This window comes from Malus domestica, chromosome 15 (genome assembly GCF_042453785.1).
Source record: "Malus domestica chromosome 15, GDT2T_hap1".
Taxonomy (NCBI): Eukaryota; Viridiplantae; Streptophyta; class Magnoliopsida; order Rosales; family Rosaceae; genus Malus; species Malus domestica.
This window is the reverse complement of record NC_091675.1, coordinates 4,781,945-4,799,805: the sequence shown is the minus strand read 5'-3', so window position 1 is coordinate 4,799,805 and position 17,861 is coordinate 4,781,945. Positions and strand designations below refer to the sequence as shown.

General features: G+C 38.5%; 2 protein-coding genes across 4 annotated transcripts; one reads left to right on the top strand and one right to left on the bottom strand.

The window, feature by feature from the left end:
* The first annotated feature begins 1,401 nt into the window (after positions 1 to 1,401).
* LOC103415418 (uncharacterized) lies at positions 1,402 to 12,870 on the top strand. 2 transcript variants are annotated; one of them, XM_029095112.2, is made up of 9 exons: positions 1,402 to 1,911; positions 2,032 to 2,191; positions 2,310 to 2,359; positions 2,780 to 2,874; positions 2,953 to 3,066; positions 3,350 to 3,415; positions 10,640 to 10,737; positions 11,050 to 11,468; positions 11,584 to 12,870. In XM_029095112.2, the coding sequence occupies exons 1-9, from the start codon at positions 1,458 to 1,460 to the stop codon at positions 12,789 to 12,791; spliced, it is 2,664 nt and encodes an 887-aa protein (XP_028950945.1). In that variant the 5' UTR covers positions 1,402 to 1,457; the 3' UTR covers positions 12,792 to 12,870. The 2 variants fall into 2 exon arrangements, with proteins under 2 accessions (XP_028950945.1, XP_028950944.1); XM_029095111.2 differs by having other exon boundaries at positions 2,298 to 2,359.
* Positions 12,871 to 12,909: 39 nt separating this feature from the next.
* On the bottom strand, positions 12,910 to 16,574 carry LOC103455897 (uncharacterized). 2 transcript variants are annotated; one of them, XM_008395512.4, is made up of 14 exons: positions 16,371 to 16,564; positions 16,103 to 16,233; positions 15,597 to 15,768; positions 15,389 to 15,469; positions 15,193 to 15,275; positions 14,993 to 15,108; positions 14,765 to 14,875; positions 14,528 to 14,637; positions 13,961 to 14,270; positions 13,806 to 13,883; positions 13,651 to 13,701; positions 13,428 to 13,517; positions 13,235 to 13,312; positions 12,910 to 13,129 (listed from the first exon to the last, which is right to left on the bottom strand). In XM_008395512.4, exons 2-14 carry the CDS (start codon positions 16,110 to 16,112, stop codon positions 13,082 to 13,084), a joined length of 1,338 nt encoding a protein of 445 aa, XP_008393734.1. In that variant the 5' UTR covers positions 16,113 to 16,233; positions 16,371 to 16,564; the 3' UTR covers positions 12,910 to 13,081. The 2 variants fall into 2 exon arrangements, with proteins under 2 accessions (XP_008393734.1, XP_070670896.1); XM_070814795.1 differs by having other exon boundaries at positions 16,103 to 16,574.
* Between the last annotated feature and the right edge of the window lie 1,287 nt (positions 16,575 to 17,861).

Sequence of the window (17,861 nt, the reverse complement as noted above, 5' to 3'; positions counted from 1 at the left end):
TCAATAATATTCATTAATTTATTGCTATTTTTATGGAATCTCATCCTTTCCTCAATTTAAGGATTCAATTATATCTACTGGGGTTCAAGATTAATTGGATGAAATATAGTTTTTCCAATTTCCAACTCAACATTTTATATAGATTATAAAAAAACAAGAGTTCATTTATAATTAAAATTGAGATGTAGACTAGACTGCCTAATTTCATGCAACTGAAAATAAATTTGAATTTTTTAACAACTACTTATAGTAGAAACGTGAACTAAGAGTTTTCACATTTTTATTTTTATATAAAATGAGTCCTTATTCCAATAATTAATTAATAAGAGTTGACAAAATATTTTTTAGTGCAATGTTTTAATGTGAAAAGTTATATTTTTTTGGGTTACACAACTTACACATAACGTACCATAAGTTTTGTACGTACCAAAATAGGGATAATACAACGTACTAATAACTTGGTACGTACTAAATAAAGAATTGCATAACGTACCAAAAGCAATATTTATAACGTACCAAAATACTTATACGTACCCAGATTAAATTTATATAACGTACCAATAATGTACCAAATGATTGGTACGTTATATTTAATATATATGTTTGGTACGTTATATTTAATATATGTGCATGTTATATTTCATAATTGTATGTTAATAGGATGTTTATGTGTTTTTAGAATTTAAAACAACAAATTAGTTGAATAAGAAAAATTCATTTTGAACGAATTATAATAAGATAAGATAGGAAGTTTGTGGTGATTTTAGAATATTTGTTATATTATTTTCTGAACTAGTTGGTTAATTAAATACAATAAAAATCATAATTTTAATTAAAAATTAGTAGAAGAATGTTTGATCAAAAGTTTAAAAGTTATAGATATTTGATTAAAAAAATTCAAATTTGAGGCATCTATATCAAAATGTCCCTATTTAAAAAGGTGGAACTGGTTTCATTACTTGCATGTATTTAATACAATCATTATCAAAATAATTGTGAACATCTATATGATTTACTTATTAATAGACATTCTTGGTCAACAAAAAACTAAGAAAAATAATATCATACTCTTTCATGCATAATTAAAAAAATATAGGAAAATAAATTCATAGGCATTAAAGTAAATCAAACAAAAATATGTTGTTGTTTTTTCTTACCTCACCCAATGTGTCTAAATAATAATAAAAAATCCATATTTTATCTCTCATACATTTCTCATAAACTTCTTGCTCTTCTATATTATAGTTTTTTATATTTACAAACAGATATATATCTAATGCAATTATTGTTTGACGGTCTAGATAATAATTGTGTTAGATACATGTAATTGTAACTGAAATAAGTATTATAGTTAAATCTTAATAATATATATATAATTAAAAAACACAAAAATAGAAAAATAAAATAAAGAATCAATAGCCCACCAGCCAGTGTAGGCTTTTCTCGCCGGAGAGAACATGAGAGAGAACACGAGAGAGAACATGTCGAACCGAAACTCTCACCCCCGGCCAGCCGGAAGCAAGGGTTTCCCAAAACCCCAAAAGGTCTTCGTCCCCAAGAATCCAGACCACAACAATCCAATCCCTCGAGAGCCCAATCCCAACCCCACGCTCTCCACCTCACTCCGGCAATCGCTCTCCAAGCAGCAATCCAATCCCGAAACTTCCCCCGCTGCTTCGGCACCGCCGTCGGGGAGCAGGGTTCGGATGGGGGAGAAAGGAGAGTGGGTGCCGAGCAGAGCTCAGGGTGGCAATTTCGTAAGTTACTTACCTCAGGACGAGGCGGTGGCGGCTGGGCTGGGCGCCAACGAAGGTGGATTGGACGCCCTGGAGTCGCAAAGAGTGGTGGATCTTCTTAACAGAGAGCTCTCTCGCTTGCTGAAGTTAAACCCAAAGGAGTTTTGGCGACAAGGTAAAATTACTGCTACGACATTTACATCTCGACTGGCAAAAGCTGGAAACTTCACATTGAATATTCAATTTATTGTTAACATCTCACTGTTTTTTGTTGATGGTGCACATTTGTTGTCAGTGGCTAGTGATGCATCGTTGCATGAATTTCTGGATAGCTTCCTACAGTTTAGGAGCAGGTGGTATGATTTCGCTCATCGCGGCGCCAAGGAATTGGTGGCGGGGGTCATTGTTGGGGAGTTCGAATTGAGCCGGCGTGTTTTTATGGTGTTATATCGAATGTAAGTCTGAAGTTGTAAGTCTAAGGTTGCAGCTGTGCAGCATCATATTCTGTTGTTGCATTGTTATTATCGCTTTTCCTATTCACTCTGAGTCATTGTAATGCAGATCTTCTAATAGGGATCCTGGCGCTCGTCTTGCTGATATTCTCAGTCCAAAAGATCATGAAGGTGTGTTCTGTCATTATGTATTCTCTTTAAATTGTTATTCATAAAGTTTGGCGGGCGGGATAATCCACTTTGTTAGAACAGGATTAATGTAACCCTTAAAGATTTTGGATCTTACTATGCATTACTTTCTGTCGGTTTCGTCCATAACATCATTTGCTTCCATATTTTTCTCCCAAATTTGTGCAGTATGGTAACTGATGTAATTCGTTAGAAATACCGTACCATATACATACATGAGATGGCTTTTGCGTCCATATTAGAGTTTGTTGGGTGCTTTTAGGTCTACCGTAGAAGTCTGCATCCATGTCCTATATTTGCATTCGAGTTGAATTTATCTCATTGGAGAAAATATGATTAGGATGGTTTTGGTTTGTTTAATATTATATCGTAATAACCGTTGTTCGCTAATTCCACATCTAGTTCTTTTGCAGGAGAAGAAGTTGCTGGGCTTGCCTACGTTGTTAGACATATGTGCTATATATGGCCATGAAAATGAAGATTTGACCAGAGTGCTGGTAGGGATTTTATAAATAGTGGCCAGTGCACTCTCTCTCACTCGGTCAGTCAGTCATTTTTGTTATTATGTTTTTCAGGTTGGCAATGCAGTGAAAGCTCATACTAGGATCCATGACAATTTGACTGCAGTTGCATCACATTTCCTTAGCATTGTCCAAACAATGTACCAACGTAGCAGCTCAGCCTTGGAGGTATATCGTCAAATCTTTTAAAGTCAAAAGTGACTGATTCAACCTTTTATTCCATTCACCCTGTTTAGTAAAGTCGGTTTTATAGTCGTAAGCGTTGCTACACCTCAGCGTTCAGGAAGCTTCGTGAAATAAATAATGGAACTCATCTGTCCATTAATAGTGTTGATCAAACTTTTCTGCCTATCAAATAATGGTTAACTCTATACTAGTTATGTATCTCTTTAATACACTTTAATTGGTTTTTACTGGAAGGATTTATAAGCACTCCTGATATCTTGTGCAGACCCTTTTTTCCCATGGAAACTCTGGAGTACATGGATCCAGCCGTCTTCTTGCTGATTTATTGGAAGTGAGTTGCTTTCTCTTCTTATTGATTGAACTTATTAGGACAACTGATTCCATCCTCATCCTCCCTCTACTCCTTTTCAGTACTTAGTTGCAATTTGAATTAATTCCTTCAAGAGATTTAGGGCTGGTTTGGTATTGCTGTGTGAGAATAAGCGGCTGTGAAAAAAATTAGCAGAGTGTTTGGTAAACTTTTTTGTAAAAGTGCTTTTGAAAAAAAAAGCAGTTTGATAGTGGGTCTTTTCATTAAAGGAGCACTGTAGCTCCGTGTGCTTTGAAAAAAAACCAGTTTTCCAAAGCTACAAATAGCAGCTTCAGCTTTTTCCTTTGATTTCAGCTTATTCTCACAGCAGTTTCCAAAATAAGCCATTATTTTTTCAGTTTACCAAACACCTAAAACCCTCACAGCTTTTTTTCATTGGTGTTTTTTTTTTAAGCACCTGACTCCCAAACCACCCCTTAGAGTTATAGTGGGTTTTAATTTGGATTTGTTCAGCTGCATGCTGTACAAAATTAAATTAAATTAAATTTTTAGAAAAATGGGGGATATTATTTATGGAAGTTGTTGATGTACAAACCGGAGGGGTCTTGGAACAACATAAATTCGATCGTGAATCTGCAAGAAAGTAAAGAACACAAAGATGTATCGTGGTTCACCCAAATGTTTGGGCTACGTCCACACTGATGTTGATATTGTTTCACTCTGAACGGTGAATATACAAGAAGACTAGAGGCAGTGTGCTCTCTAGCCTATTTTCTGTGTTTGCCCTCTCTGAGATGTTTTCTCTCTTCCCATGGCCTAAACCTTGACCTCTCATAATAAGGAGAGTGAGGAGTCCTTTTATAGAATAAGGGCTCCTCACTTATTACATATTTGCCCCTTTATTTATTACATAATTACATTTGAGTCTCCCGAATATTTATACGAGGTCTAAATACGGAGACCCTAAATATGGTACAAACAGTAGTCCCCCAAGTCTTCAATCAAGAGAATCTTTTGGCTGGAGACTTGAAATTTAGTCCATGTGTGGGCCGAAGTAACTAGATGTCGTCTAGAACTGATACTCAATATGAGGCGGTGCTCAATGTGAAATGATGCTCAACTAGAAGTAGCACATGTTGCGAGGCTACTTGGCAGGCGGCGAGGCGGTTGTTCAGCAGGCGGTGATGCGGTTGATGCTCGCGGCGAGGCGGTTGCTCAGCAGGTGGCGATGCTCTCTAATGATGGTGAGGGAGTCCCTTTTATAGAATAAGGGCTCGCTCCTCAATACATAAATGATGGGCTAGAGTTGATGCTCGCGGCAAGGCGGTTGCTCGGCAGGCGGCGATGCTCTCTAATGATGGTGAAGGAGTCTTTTATAGAATAAGGGCTCGTTCCTCAATACATAAGTGATGAGTTAGGAGTGATGCTCGCGGCGAGACGGTTGCTCAGCTGGCGGCGATGCTCTTTAATGAAGGTGAGGGAGTCCCTTTTATAGAATAAGGGTTCGCTCCTCAATACATAAGTGATGGGCTAAAAGTCTCTCTCTAATGAAGGTGAGGGAGTTCCTTTTATAAAATAAGGGTTCACTCCTCAATACATGAATAATGAGTGCTCTCTAAGGGAGTCCCTTTTATAGAATAAGGGTTTGCTCCTCAGTACATAAATAATGGGCTAAGTCCTCCACATATTTTTCATGAGGCCTAGTTGCGGAAGCCCAATATATGGTACATAGTGTAGTCCCCTAAGTCTTCAGTCAATAGAGTATGTTGGCTAGAGACTTCAAATTTAATCCATGTATGCCGAAGTGGCGGTTGATCAGAGGCAGTCTTTGTATACCATGCACTGAAGCTTTGTAGGTGAAGCTTTGAAAGTGAAGTTTTATAGGTGAGGCTTTGAAAGTGAAGCTTTGAAGCTGGAGCTTTTGTAAATGAAGCTTTGAAGTCGGAGCTTTGTAAATGAAACTTTCGAAGCTGGAGCTCTGTAAATGAAGCTTTGAAGCTGAAGCTCTATAAATGAAGCTTTCGAAGCTAGAGCTCTGTAAATGAAGCTTTCGAAGCTGATTGACATGAGTGATGCTCATGAATGTTTATGTTGATTGACATGAGTGATGCTCATGGATGTTGAGATGAATGATGCTCATGAATGTTGACATGAGTGATACTCATGAATGTTTATGTATGATTGACATGAGTGATGCTCATGTATGATAGTGATTGTCATGAGTGATGCTCATGTATGATTTCTTGCAGGACGGGTTGTACTTTTGATCACCTGGTTGGTGATAATAACGGCAGACTGTTAAATAATTTTGGAGTACTGGACGTAATTTTGATCACCTAGTTGGTGATAATAGCGGCAGACTGCCGAATAATTTTGGAGTACTAGACGTACATTTGATTACCCTCTGGTGGGGTTATACAGATGTCTCCAAAATATAAGAAAAGTAAATCATTAGAGATCATCATGAGCACGTGGCTCATCAGTCTATAAGTTGGTAGACTTCTTTAATCAGCAAAAATATTGATCAGTGGATCTAGTTGCTCAATAATTCCTGATAATAAATGACAATATAAGTACGACCGTATAATGAATAAATCAAATTGACAAAGTTTGTCAAGGTAAAATATTGTTTTGTGTGCTTTCTATGAATAAATGATTTATTCAGTTGTGTGGTAAATCACATGTTGTATAAATCAATAACGTGGTAGTAATTATGTGATATTAGAAATAATAATTATATTATTTAATCATAAGTCATCATGACATAAAAATAATAAAATTATTATTTTATAATTAGTCATCATGACACAAATAAAATAATAAGATATTAAATAAACAATGATATTGAGAAAACATAATGATGTTTGCTGAAAAAGAAAAGTAAAGTTTTCTTTATTTTTTTTCCTTTTGTCAGATGGCAGACGAAATAATGATAGAATTAATAATAGAGTGATGACAGATGGCAGACGGAATAAAAACTTATCTTTCTTTTGAATTTGGTGGTCTGTAGCTTTTAATAAAGCTTCCTGCACGTTCTAGCCTTGACTGTTCAACCAAAAGCAAAAGCAAAGACATCTTATCTTTCTTTTGAATTTGGTTGAACAGTCAAGGCTACATCTTGATCAAGCGGACCCTCATGGCGCCGTCTGTGGGAAACGACACAAAAAGCTATGTCGGTTCTCTTTCATTTTTTCATCTCACCACTGTGGAACCTCACCACTGTCCACTGTGGATCTGCAGAAACCAAAAAAAAGGTCGTCGTACCCAGTGCACAAGGCTCCCGCTTTACGCAGGGTCTGGGAGAGGTGAATGTCGGCTAGCCTTACCCCCATTTATGGAGAGGCTGCTCCCAAGTCTCGAACCCGAGACCTACCACTCATGGGTGAAGGCACTTGCCATCGCACCAAGTGCGACCTCTTATCTGCAGAAACCAAAACCCAGAAGAAAAAAAAATGCAATCAGGAAGCCGAGCAGTTTCAATGATGCGATCTCCGCTTCTTTGCCGTGCCGATCCTGGTCTCTCTTCGTCTTCCTCTGATTTCAAGCTCAGGCCGTGGACTTCAGTGTCGTTAGTCGATTCCGAGAAGGAAAGGGTGTCGGTTGTGATGTTCTTCATCCCTAAATATGAGGCAGATATTGGGCCACTCAGAAGCTTAGTATCCCCCCAAAACCCACCACTGTTCAAAAGGATTGGGACGGAAAAGTACGTGAACGATTTCTTCTCCCGCCATAGGCTTGATGGAAAATCGTATTTGGAGCAGATGAAAATCCAAAATGTTTGACTAATGGCTGATCGATATTTCTGGAAGGTCAGGGATGACAAAGGTGTACCCAAACAGTGCAAATGCCAATATTGTCCCTTCCTACGAGCCTTATAGGCTCAAAAGTTCCGGCTCCGACGATGAAACCGCGACGGTCCTCACGGTGTGGAAGAAGTCTTTGCTGCTCAACTGCAATGGGTTCACAGTGTTCAACCCTAAGAACCCCTACTGGTTCAAATGTGACCGATTCGTGTTATCTGCTGGACACGGTTGTATGTTGCAGTATGCTCTGCTCCACCTTGCTGGATACGACAGTGTCAAGTCACAGACATCCATCCACTTTCATCAAGTGAACAGCTAGAGAGAGACCACTAAATTCAAGGCTTGAACGTGCAGGAAGCTTTATCAAAAGCTACAGACCACCAAATTCAAAAGAAAGATAAGATGTTTTTGCTTTTGGTTGAACAGTTAAGGCTAGAATGTGCATAAAGCTTTATCAAAAGCTACAGACCATCAAATTCAAAGGAAAGATAAGTTTTTATTCTGTCTACCATACCATGTGCCATCACTCTATTATTAATTCTATCATTATTCCGTCTGCCATCTGACAAAAGAAAAAAAAATAAAGAAAGCTTTACTTTTCCTTTTCAGCAAACATCATTATGTTTTCTCAATATCATTGTTTATTTAATATCTTATTATTTTAGTTGTGTCATGATGACTAAAAAAGGTCGTACCCAGTGCACAAGGCTCCCGCTTTACGCAGGGTCTGGGAGAGGTGAATGTCGGCTAGCCTTACCCCCACTTATGGAGAGGCTGCTCCTAAGTCTCGAACCCGAGACCTACCGCTCATGTGTCATGATGACTAATTATAAAATAATAATTTTATTATTTTTATGTCATGATGACTTATGATTAAATAATATAATTATTATTTCAGATATCACATGATTACTACCACGTTATTGATTTATACAATATGTGATTTAGCACACAACTGAATAAATTATTTATTCATAGAAAACACATATTACAATATTTTGCCTTGACAAACTTTGTCAATTTGATTTATTCATTATACGGTCGTACTTATATTGTCATTTATTGTCAGGCATTATTGAGCAACTAGATCTACTGATCAACATTGTTGTTGATTAAAGAAGTCTACCAACTTATACACTGATGAGCCACGTGCTCATGGTGATCTCTAATGATTTACTTTTCTTACCTTTTGGAGACATGTATAACCCCACCAGAGGGTAATCATAAAAAAAAAATGGCAAAATGTCGGCAAGCCCAAAATAGTGGGCTGGAATGTTATGTGGAGGGGGAAGGCCCATATGCCCAAAAGAATCAGACCTTATGGCTTCAAACTCCAACCTCCATCCCTCCACTTAAGGTTCACCCTCTATTATCACCAACCAGGTGATCAAAAGTACGTCTAGTACTCCAAAATTATTCGGCAGCCTGCCGCTATTATCACCAACTAGGTGATCAAAAGTACGTCCAGTACTTCAAAATTATTCGGTAGCCTGCCGTTATTATAACCAACCAGGTGATCAAAAGTACAACCCGTCCTCCAAAACATCATACATGAGCATCACTCATGACAATCACCAACATACATGAGCATCACTTATGTCAATTATACACAAACATTCATGAGCATCACTCATGACAATCACCAACATACATGAGCATCACTTATGTCAATTATACACAAACATTCATGAGCATCACTCATGTCAATCATATATAAACATTCATGAGCGTCACTCATGTCAACATCTATGAGCATCATTCATGTCAATCAACATAAACATTCATGAGCATCACTCATGTCAATCAGCTTCGAAAGCTTCATTTATAAAGCTCCAGCTTCAAAGCTTCATTTACAGAGCTCCAGCTTCGAAAGCTTCATTTACAGAGCTCCAGCTTCGAAAGCTTCATTTACAAAGCTCCGACTTCAAAGCTTCATTTACAAAAGCTCCAGCTTCAAAGCTTCACTTTCAAAGCCTCACCTATGAAACTTCACTTTCAAAGCTTCACCTACAAAGCTTCAGTGCATGGTTACAAAGATCGCCTCCAAACAACTGCCACTTCGGCCCATACATGGATTAAATTTGAAGTCTCCAGCCAACAGACTATTGACTAAAGACTTAGGGGACTACACTATGTACCATATATTGGGCTTCCGCAACTGGGCCTCATGAAAAATATTTGGGGGACTTAGCCCATTATTTATGTACTGAGAAACGAACCCTTATTCTATAAAAGGGACTCCCTCACTTTCATTTGAGAGCACCCATTATTTATGTATTGAGGAGCGAACCCTTATTTTATAAAAAAGACTCCCTCACCTTCAGTAAAGAGAGATTCTTAGCCTATCACTTATGTATTGAGTAGCGAACCCTTATTCTATAAAAGGGACTCCCTCACCTTTATTAGAGAGTATCGCCGTCAGCTGAGCAACCGCCTCACCGCGAGCATCACTCCTAACCCATCACTTATGTATTGAGGAGCGAACCCTTATTCTATAAAAGAGACTCCTTCACCATCATTAGAGAGCATCGCCGCCTGCTAAGCAACCGTCTCGCCGCGAGCATCAACTCTAGCCCATTGAGGAGCGAGCCCTTATTCTATAAAAGGGACTCCCTCACCTTCAACGCCACAAGCCGAGCCAACCAAGGCAACATAAGCCACAAGCCAAGCAGCCTTGCAACATGTGCTACTTCTAGTTGAGCATCATTTCACATTGAGCACCGACTCATATCGAGTATCAGTTCTAGACGACATCTAGTTACTTCGGCCCACACATGGACTGAATTTCAAGTCTCCAGCCAAAAGACTTTCTTGACTGAAGACTTGGGGAACTACTGTTTGTACCATATTTCGGGCCTTCGTATTTAGACCTCGTATAAATACTCGGGGGATTCAAATGTAATTTGTAATAAATGAAGGGGCAAATATGTAATAAGTGAGGATCCCTTATTCTATAAAAGGACTCCTCACTCTCCTCATTAGAGGAGGTCAAGGTTTAGGCCGTGGGAAGAGAGAAAACATCTCAGAGAGGGCAAACACAGAAAATAGGTTAGAGAGCACACTGCCTCTAGCCTTCTTGTATATTCACCATTAAGAGTGAAACAATATCAACATCAGTGTGGACGTAGCCCAAACATTGGGGTGAACCACGATACATCTTGTGTTTTTTACCTTCTTGCAGATTCACGGTCGGATTTATGTAGTTCCAAGACCCTTCCGGTTTTGTGCATCAACAGAAGTTTTAGTAACCAAGTTTTTGCTATAATACAGCTAAGGAAACTCTTTTCATAAGGAATTCAAGTGAACCCTTTTGTTTTCTTCTGCGGGTTGGATCTATGATGTTTCTATATGATCATTACTGTTTTCTGCTTCAACTTTCAAGATATGAGGATGTTGACATACTTATGGTACCCTGTTTAAGATTTTTCTCCTTTCTTGGTAGGTTATGGACTTCATTAACGATGCAATTGTATCCATGGATGCTTTCCTAACTGCATACGAACCATCCGCTGTCTTCTTTTTGTGCCCTGTTGAAACCAGGTATCTTACCTTTGTTTAGCAATGGGATTTTCTTAAACTGTGATCTAAAGCTTGATTGGTAATGGCTGTACTCCACAGTAAGAACATGTGGATGCATAAGAAACTTGAGTTTTCCTATGGGCTTGGCTGTTTCATTCAACAATCAGAAGGTGTATCTTAGAATTGAGATTTCATCAGCATGTTTTGGTGGTTGTCTAGGAGTTTTTGTAGTGGAACCTGCTTGTTTGGGAAATCAAGTTTTTTTAGCAATAATGCTGTCAAAAGTTTCAATAATGATGAAATAATATATCTTTGCTTTCTCTTTCTATGCAGTCATGGGAACGAGGGATTACTAAGTACTCTAGCAAGGTTGCATGATTCATTGCTTCCATCTTTGCAGCGTGGGTTTCGAATAATTTCAGAAGACGGAGAAGATAAAATGGTGTCTAATATTGCTTTCAGTTTGAAGATGTTATCATTGAGAATTGTCAGATTTGGTTGGAAACTATTGGATTTATGCTATCTAAGTGATGATGCCTTCAAAGATAACCTCCCCATTCCGGCTGCTGCGGAGATGTTTCCAGCCAAAGTGGAGGATCTTTTCATTAGAGCAGATATACTGGTTCAAACTTTAAGAGAGATTAATGGAATTTCCGTATGTGCTCAGGAGAACCAGAATAGGCAAACATTTCTTCAAAACGTTGAAAAGAACTTCAACATTATGAGCAAAATGGAGAATTTACAAAATACTGGTGAGCTATTACATGCTATTACAGTATAGTGTAATTGTATGATTTTTTATTGGCTCGTTTGGTATAATTATGCTTGAAGAAGCAAATTTATATGTAGTCAGCTTTGTTTGTGCAGGGTGGATAATCATGGATGATGAGCAACTGGGCTACGTATATGTAATACTTACGTCTACTCAGAAACCCATAGTTACGCAGCAGCCCAGTACGAAAGCCGCTTTGACGAACAAAAAGGTGCAGATAGATGAAGATGTTGCAATTGTGGAGTCACGAATCAGTCAAATAAAGGACCTCTTCCCTGAATATGGAAAAGGTTTTTTAGCTGCTTGTCTTGAAGCCTATAACCAAAATCCTGAGGAGGTTATTCAGAGGATTCTTGAAGGAACTCTTCATGAAGATCTGCAGTCCTTGGATACGTCATTAGAGACGATGCCAACACCCAAGACTGCGACCGTTAGTAAGAACGATAAAGGGAAAGAAAAGCTAGTTGAGTTTACAGCACCACACGCCACTGGTACAGCAGCCGTTGTGAGGGATAAACAAAATGGTGGCCCTTTGGTTTCATCATCCTCATCACAAGGAAGGTTTGTTAGGAAGTCTAAAGCAGACATGCCTGACACTGATACACTGGATGACAGAAATGAGAAATACATTGCAAAAACTGCTGCTCTTATTTCACAGTTTGAGTATGACGATGAGTATGATGACTCCTTCGATGATCTGGGTCTGAGTGTTGCAGATTCAGGAGTGGGGGAAAGCGAGATATTTAGTCAAAAAAGCAGCTCAATTACGGGTGGGCCGTGGGAAACACAAACTGGAAGTTCATCCCAGGATGCAGCTAATTCCAAATGGGGCTCCAGAAAGAAGCCCCAATATTATGTCAAGGATGGTAAGAATTACAGTTACAAAGTTGCAGGTTCGGTTGCAGTTGCAAATGCTGGTGAAGCATCATTAATTACTGAAGCACAACAAGAAATGATTCATGGCCTTGGTCGTGGCGGCAATCTTCCTCTTGGCGCGGTTAAGAAGCTGACAGAATACTCGGAGGAGCAAGACAAACAATTTGACAATTCTCAGGCCGAAGAGAGGGGTCAGATGGATGGGAGAGGGAGAGGGTTTAGTGGGAATGCTAGGGGCCGAGGAAGGAGAGGTGAGGAGCAAGATAATAGACAAAACGAGAACGGTGACGGTGAAGACGGAGAGAATGCCGGAAATCAAAGGGGGAGGAGGGGAAGGAGAGGAGGAGGCAGAGGGGGAGGGGGAAGAAATAATTTCAGGAAGGACCGGGCCATGAATAAGCACTTTTCTGGTTTAGGTGGCTTCTAGATACAATAAAATTGCACGGACATGAATCCTACGATATTATCTTTTCGATTTCACAAACTGATTAAAATAGTGAGTTCCACCTCGGTGCTACGTAGCATTAGAAACATAACATAATCCATTTAAAAGAATGGAACTCTAATAACAAACTCAATAAGGAACTACAAAATTTTCTGTCACAAATGACTGATAGCCTTATCCAACCACCACCAATTACATTACCACAAAATGAAATAAGATTGTTTTAAATTCGTCTACTAAAAACCGATAAAAGATAAGCACGTGAATTTTTTTTACGCATCGTCCCCCAAATTAGCTGCAAAGCGGCCGATATTTTTACCCTGCGAGCACACAGAGAAGTGAAAAAAAGGTTAGAAGGAAAGTATAATTCAAGAGCCAGCATGTTCACCCTGAACACGTTGAAGCAAAAGCGTTCACAAGCATACCTCGGATAACATTCGCTGCTTGTTAAGCAGCTGGGTCCTGGCCTTGTTTTGTACCGAGTTCGGTGACTTAAACATCCTCTGTAACCACGACACAACATTAATGAATGACTAGAAAATTAGCCACCAACAAAAGAACACCTGCTGCAGACCTATGGAATATCAAAACTAAATTGGAGTGGTTGTAAGAACAAACCTTTTCACTACCAGATAGACGATGTTCAGATTCCAACAGATTCTTTTTCTTTGGATTGAAGCCAAGAACATCCTGGAGGAGTTCATTTTCCTGTTTCAGAAGATGTATTATTCCATTAGCCTTTGCATAACCAAAGAGGAATTATACCGGCACGATCAAGAATAGATATGAATTTATCTGGTAAAATGATGAAGAAATCATATCTAGGGGCAAGGAAAGCAACCTGCATGTGCTTGATAAAACCTCCTCCAAGAAAACGCTTCAAAAAGTTCAACTGTAAATGTTTCAAAACGAAAACGAGTCAATGAATAGAAATGATTAAGTAAATAAAAATTTGAATTCAAACGCAGGGAGAGAAGAGGAGGCATGAGAGGGGACCTGTATCATCTGCGACCACGTTGATGTCTGTAGTGATTCACCACCAATCTTTATCGAAATTTCAGGAGAATAACCATCCTAAATTGAAGAATAAGATCAGTATACAGGATCGATAAAATTAAGCATCCATTTTAATCACAAGGGTATAAATATACCTCAAAATATTCCAAGATATCCCGAAACGTGTTCCGCTGACTACTAAGATCTTTTTTAGCAGAACTTTTGCCACCTGCTTCGGCTGACAGGTTTCTGGCTTGATTAACAATCTTCGCTTTCAATCCTTGTATATGTACATATTCCCGAGATTTGTTTCCTACTTCAGTTGAGCCATCACTTGATGTTTTAGCGCCAGCAGTGAACTTCTCTAAACTTCCAATCTCAAAAATTAAAGCCAAAGCTTCACCAGCAGCCATACGTATGGACCGGTCATCCTTATCTAGCAGACTAGATAAGTATGTTATGGACCTGCATTATTGGCCAGAAAATAATAGGGGGAGTTATTATAAACGACTCAACGTCAGAACTGTTATAAGTTTCTGTGCTGCAAAAGTATTCACACTATGCAGGTCTTGTATTCCACAAGGTTGCTGCATCAGCCTGGTTGGAGCCAAAGCCTTAGTACATAAACGGATGTGGTTCGAACCATAGATTAACATGCAGACCAATCCTTATCAAACAAAAGAAAAGCAGGAAAAATAGGTCACTGATAAAAATTTGCTCACTCTTGCCAGTCTTTCGGATTAAGATTCCAACCCTCTACAGTTGTAAGAAGAAAGGACCATGCAGACACCATGGTGGTTATTACTGCTGCTGACAGTTTAACTGCAATCACCTAAAAAAGTTAAAGAACGGAGAACAGTCAAATCATGAAACATTACCTTCACCAGGCCCATAAAAGAAAATAAATAACGGCGTGCTCGCGAACTTTCTGGAAATATAGCTGGAACATGCTTGCTTACATTGGAACTCTGTTTTGGATGAACTACTTGCCACATAATTTGCATTGACTTTTCTGTTTGCTCTGGGTCACTACCACCAACAAAAGTGATAATAGCTAAACACTCCAGTAACTGCAATTAAAAACCAAATTGTGTGTTCAGAAAAAGAACAACAGGTTCAGTATCATGATATGTCCAACAAGCAGAAAGCCCTTGAAGCTAAAGCCTAAAGAAGTATGATATCGCTACCGCTGATGTCTTTGAAACTTCAGATCCAGATTTGAAAGCCTGTGAAATCACAGGTACTGATTCTTCCAGTATTTCCTGAGCATTGTCTCCACATCCAACAGTCAAAGCCAATAGTCCTACAAGCACACATGAAAAGATTAAAAACTCATTTTGATACTTGGGGGAGAAGTATAAGAGTGGGAAAGTAGCAAAGGACTAACCGATCACATGAGACGCCAAACATATCTCTTTTGAGGAACCCTTTTTGATGCAATTCAGACACTGATGCAATAACGTTGCAAACCTGATGAACAACAAATAAGTTTTATGAGAATCAATGCAAAATACAAAAGGTAACAACTAAGGCATCCTGGGTCTTAGGAGCATAATTGAACACAATCAAATGCAAGTGCTTACTTCTTTTCCACAAACTGATGTTGCAAGTTGCTATTAAACGAGTCAATAATTGCTGACAAAGCTTTTTCTCTTGATGAACCCCTGCACATACACAGAGTTTAACATTTTAATAAGCACAATGGGAACGATTAAACACGCTTTTTCCTCTCTTTTGCCGGCTATTATTAGTATCATTATAGAACATAATGATCAAAAAGTGAGTATATACCTCTTCTCATACAAAGCATCTACAGCTTGGTCGAGTAAACTATCCCTATCCACTTGCATATCTTCATTCACAGACACCGATATATGATCGGAGCGCATAGTTGACGTTGAACTCACGCTACTATTATCATCATCGCTGTCCATCATCGCAGCATTCTTACGCTGAGAACTACCTGCCAATGCCAAAATCCACACTAACCTCAACACCAGAAATTCCACAATTCCTATCCATCAAGCCTATCTCTTTGGAAAAGAAATTAAAAACCCACATGTACTATGAGCTCAATCAAACATTAAAATCAGCAAAACCAAAACTTGTTGCAATAATTGGAACCAACCAAAAATTAATAAATTGCAAGCAAATTTGGGATCTCAAGCAATCAAACGAGCAACTTCCAATTAAAATTAACGAATTGAAACATAAGAAATTATTAGAAATAAGAAGACCCTAATTAACCACACACAAAAAATTCAAATTGAAAAGTTAAAAGGGATGAAGAGCCTTACGTTTCCCCATAACTGTGAATCGTATGGGGGATCCTTACTATACTTTCTAAATCCCTAGTGCGCTTTCTCCGTCAGAAAAATTTACAAGGGCGACTGAAAATCTTAGAAGGAGGAAACGGAGGAGGAGAGCGCTGCCAAAGAGAAGAAAATCTGACGAGATGAGCAAAATCGAATTGGTCGGAGACGAGAAAAAACTGCGATTCAGAAAATCCCGAGAGCAATTCAGCCATTAATAGAATTAGGGTTTCCTGATTTGGGGCTAAAATACCTCTTTCCGCTTAGAAATCAAAATTTGGGGAAAATTGAAATCTGGAACATTTGATTTCGTAAGGAGCCAAGTTTCGTGCTTTCGCATTTGCTTGGTGGAATTTTAAAAAGGGAATGTTTAAGTTTGGATGCAAGGGATATTCGGGTGCTAACATGTGTAAATCAGGTTCACGGAATCGATAGATTTTTCAGTATGATCGGTACACATAATGTTAAACCACGTGTTTCTAAATAAATAGTGGGATATGTGTGCTAAAAAGTTAATAATTTAAAAAATAAAATTTCTCACAATTCCTATTAAAACACATGGTGTATCACTTGTGTTCCTGTTACAACTAAAAATTTCTCTATGAAATCGTATGGGTTACGACGTGGCGCGTTGTGAACCGCTCAATTTGATGACGCTTGTGATAAGATTATGGGGTTGGAGTTGTTCCACCCGCGAGTTTGGAGAGAGCATTTTTGCCGGGCACCATATGTTATAACAATTATATATATTTCATAATACACCTAATTATCTTAATTTTGACATTAAATGTTACATTTTCAATTTAAAAAAAAATAACCAAAGTTAAGTGAAATTACACATGTCAAATGATTAGGTGTATGTAGTAAGCAAAAATGCTCCTGAGTTTGGAAGATGGCAGACCACCAGGAGAGAGATTAAATCTTGCACCCAAATTATTGAATGACATGTATAAGCTTAATTTTATTTATTTATTTTGTTGTCATAAACTTAATATGTGTCCGTGAATAACTAGAGTCACATATAAGTGAAGCACATGTGATATGTGAGTTTTGAAAGAGACACGTGACTGAAGCAAAAAGTTTCCTTTCTGGTTGGAAACTGCCTCTTGGATGAAGTAGAATTCTCTCCCTTACTATTATCATCTTCCCTATCCTTCTCTCACATATTGACGTGAACCGTAACCGTTCAAGTACGAGGGAAGAGATAAAAAGAAGAATTAAGAAGGCGTGATTCAATCCAAGTCTGCTTCTTGGCCATGGTTGAATTTTAGTGTGATGTTCATACGGTTCACGTGGTCGTATTACAATTGATTTTATATATGACATGACGTGATAATTTACAAACACACGTTCTACAGCCAATAGTTCGTGGACACGTTGGTCACTTGGTTAAGTTGTGGTTGCGATTGATACGATGTACCACAACACGCAACAGGCAACACGCAAAACTCAACGTCGACGATGCAGCCTGAGGACGAAACAAAAGCAAAAATATTGGGGTTTTTTGGGCCGAACAGCCCAACCAACTTGGATTTTGGACATCGGAGCGAGATTACTTGCTCGGACAATATGGATTGGACAAAATTCAGGAGGATCCCTCTTGCGTATTTTGAGCAAAAACTACAAAAATAATTGAAAATAATTTATGCTCCAAAAAATAAGATATATCATAACATACTAAGAAATCTTTCGTAACTAATATAATTATAATATTATGAGAGTTAGATACAAGGACTTCCACGAA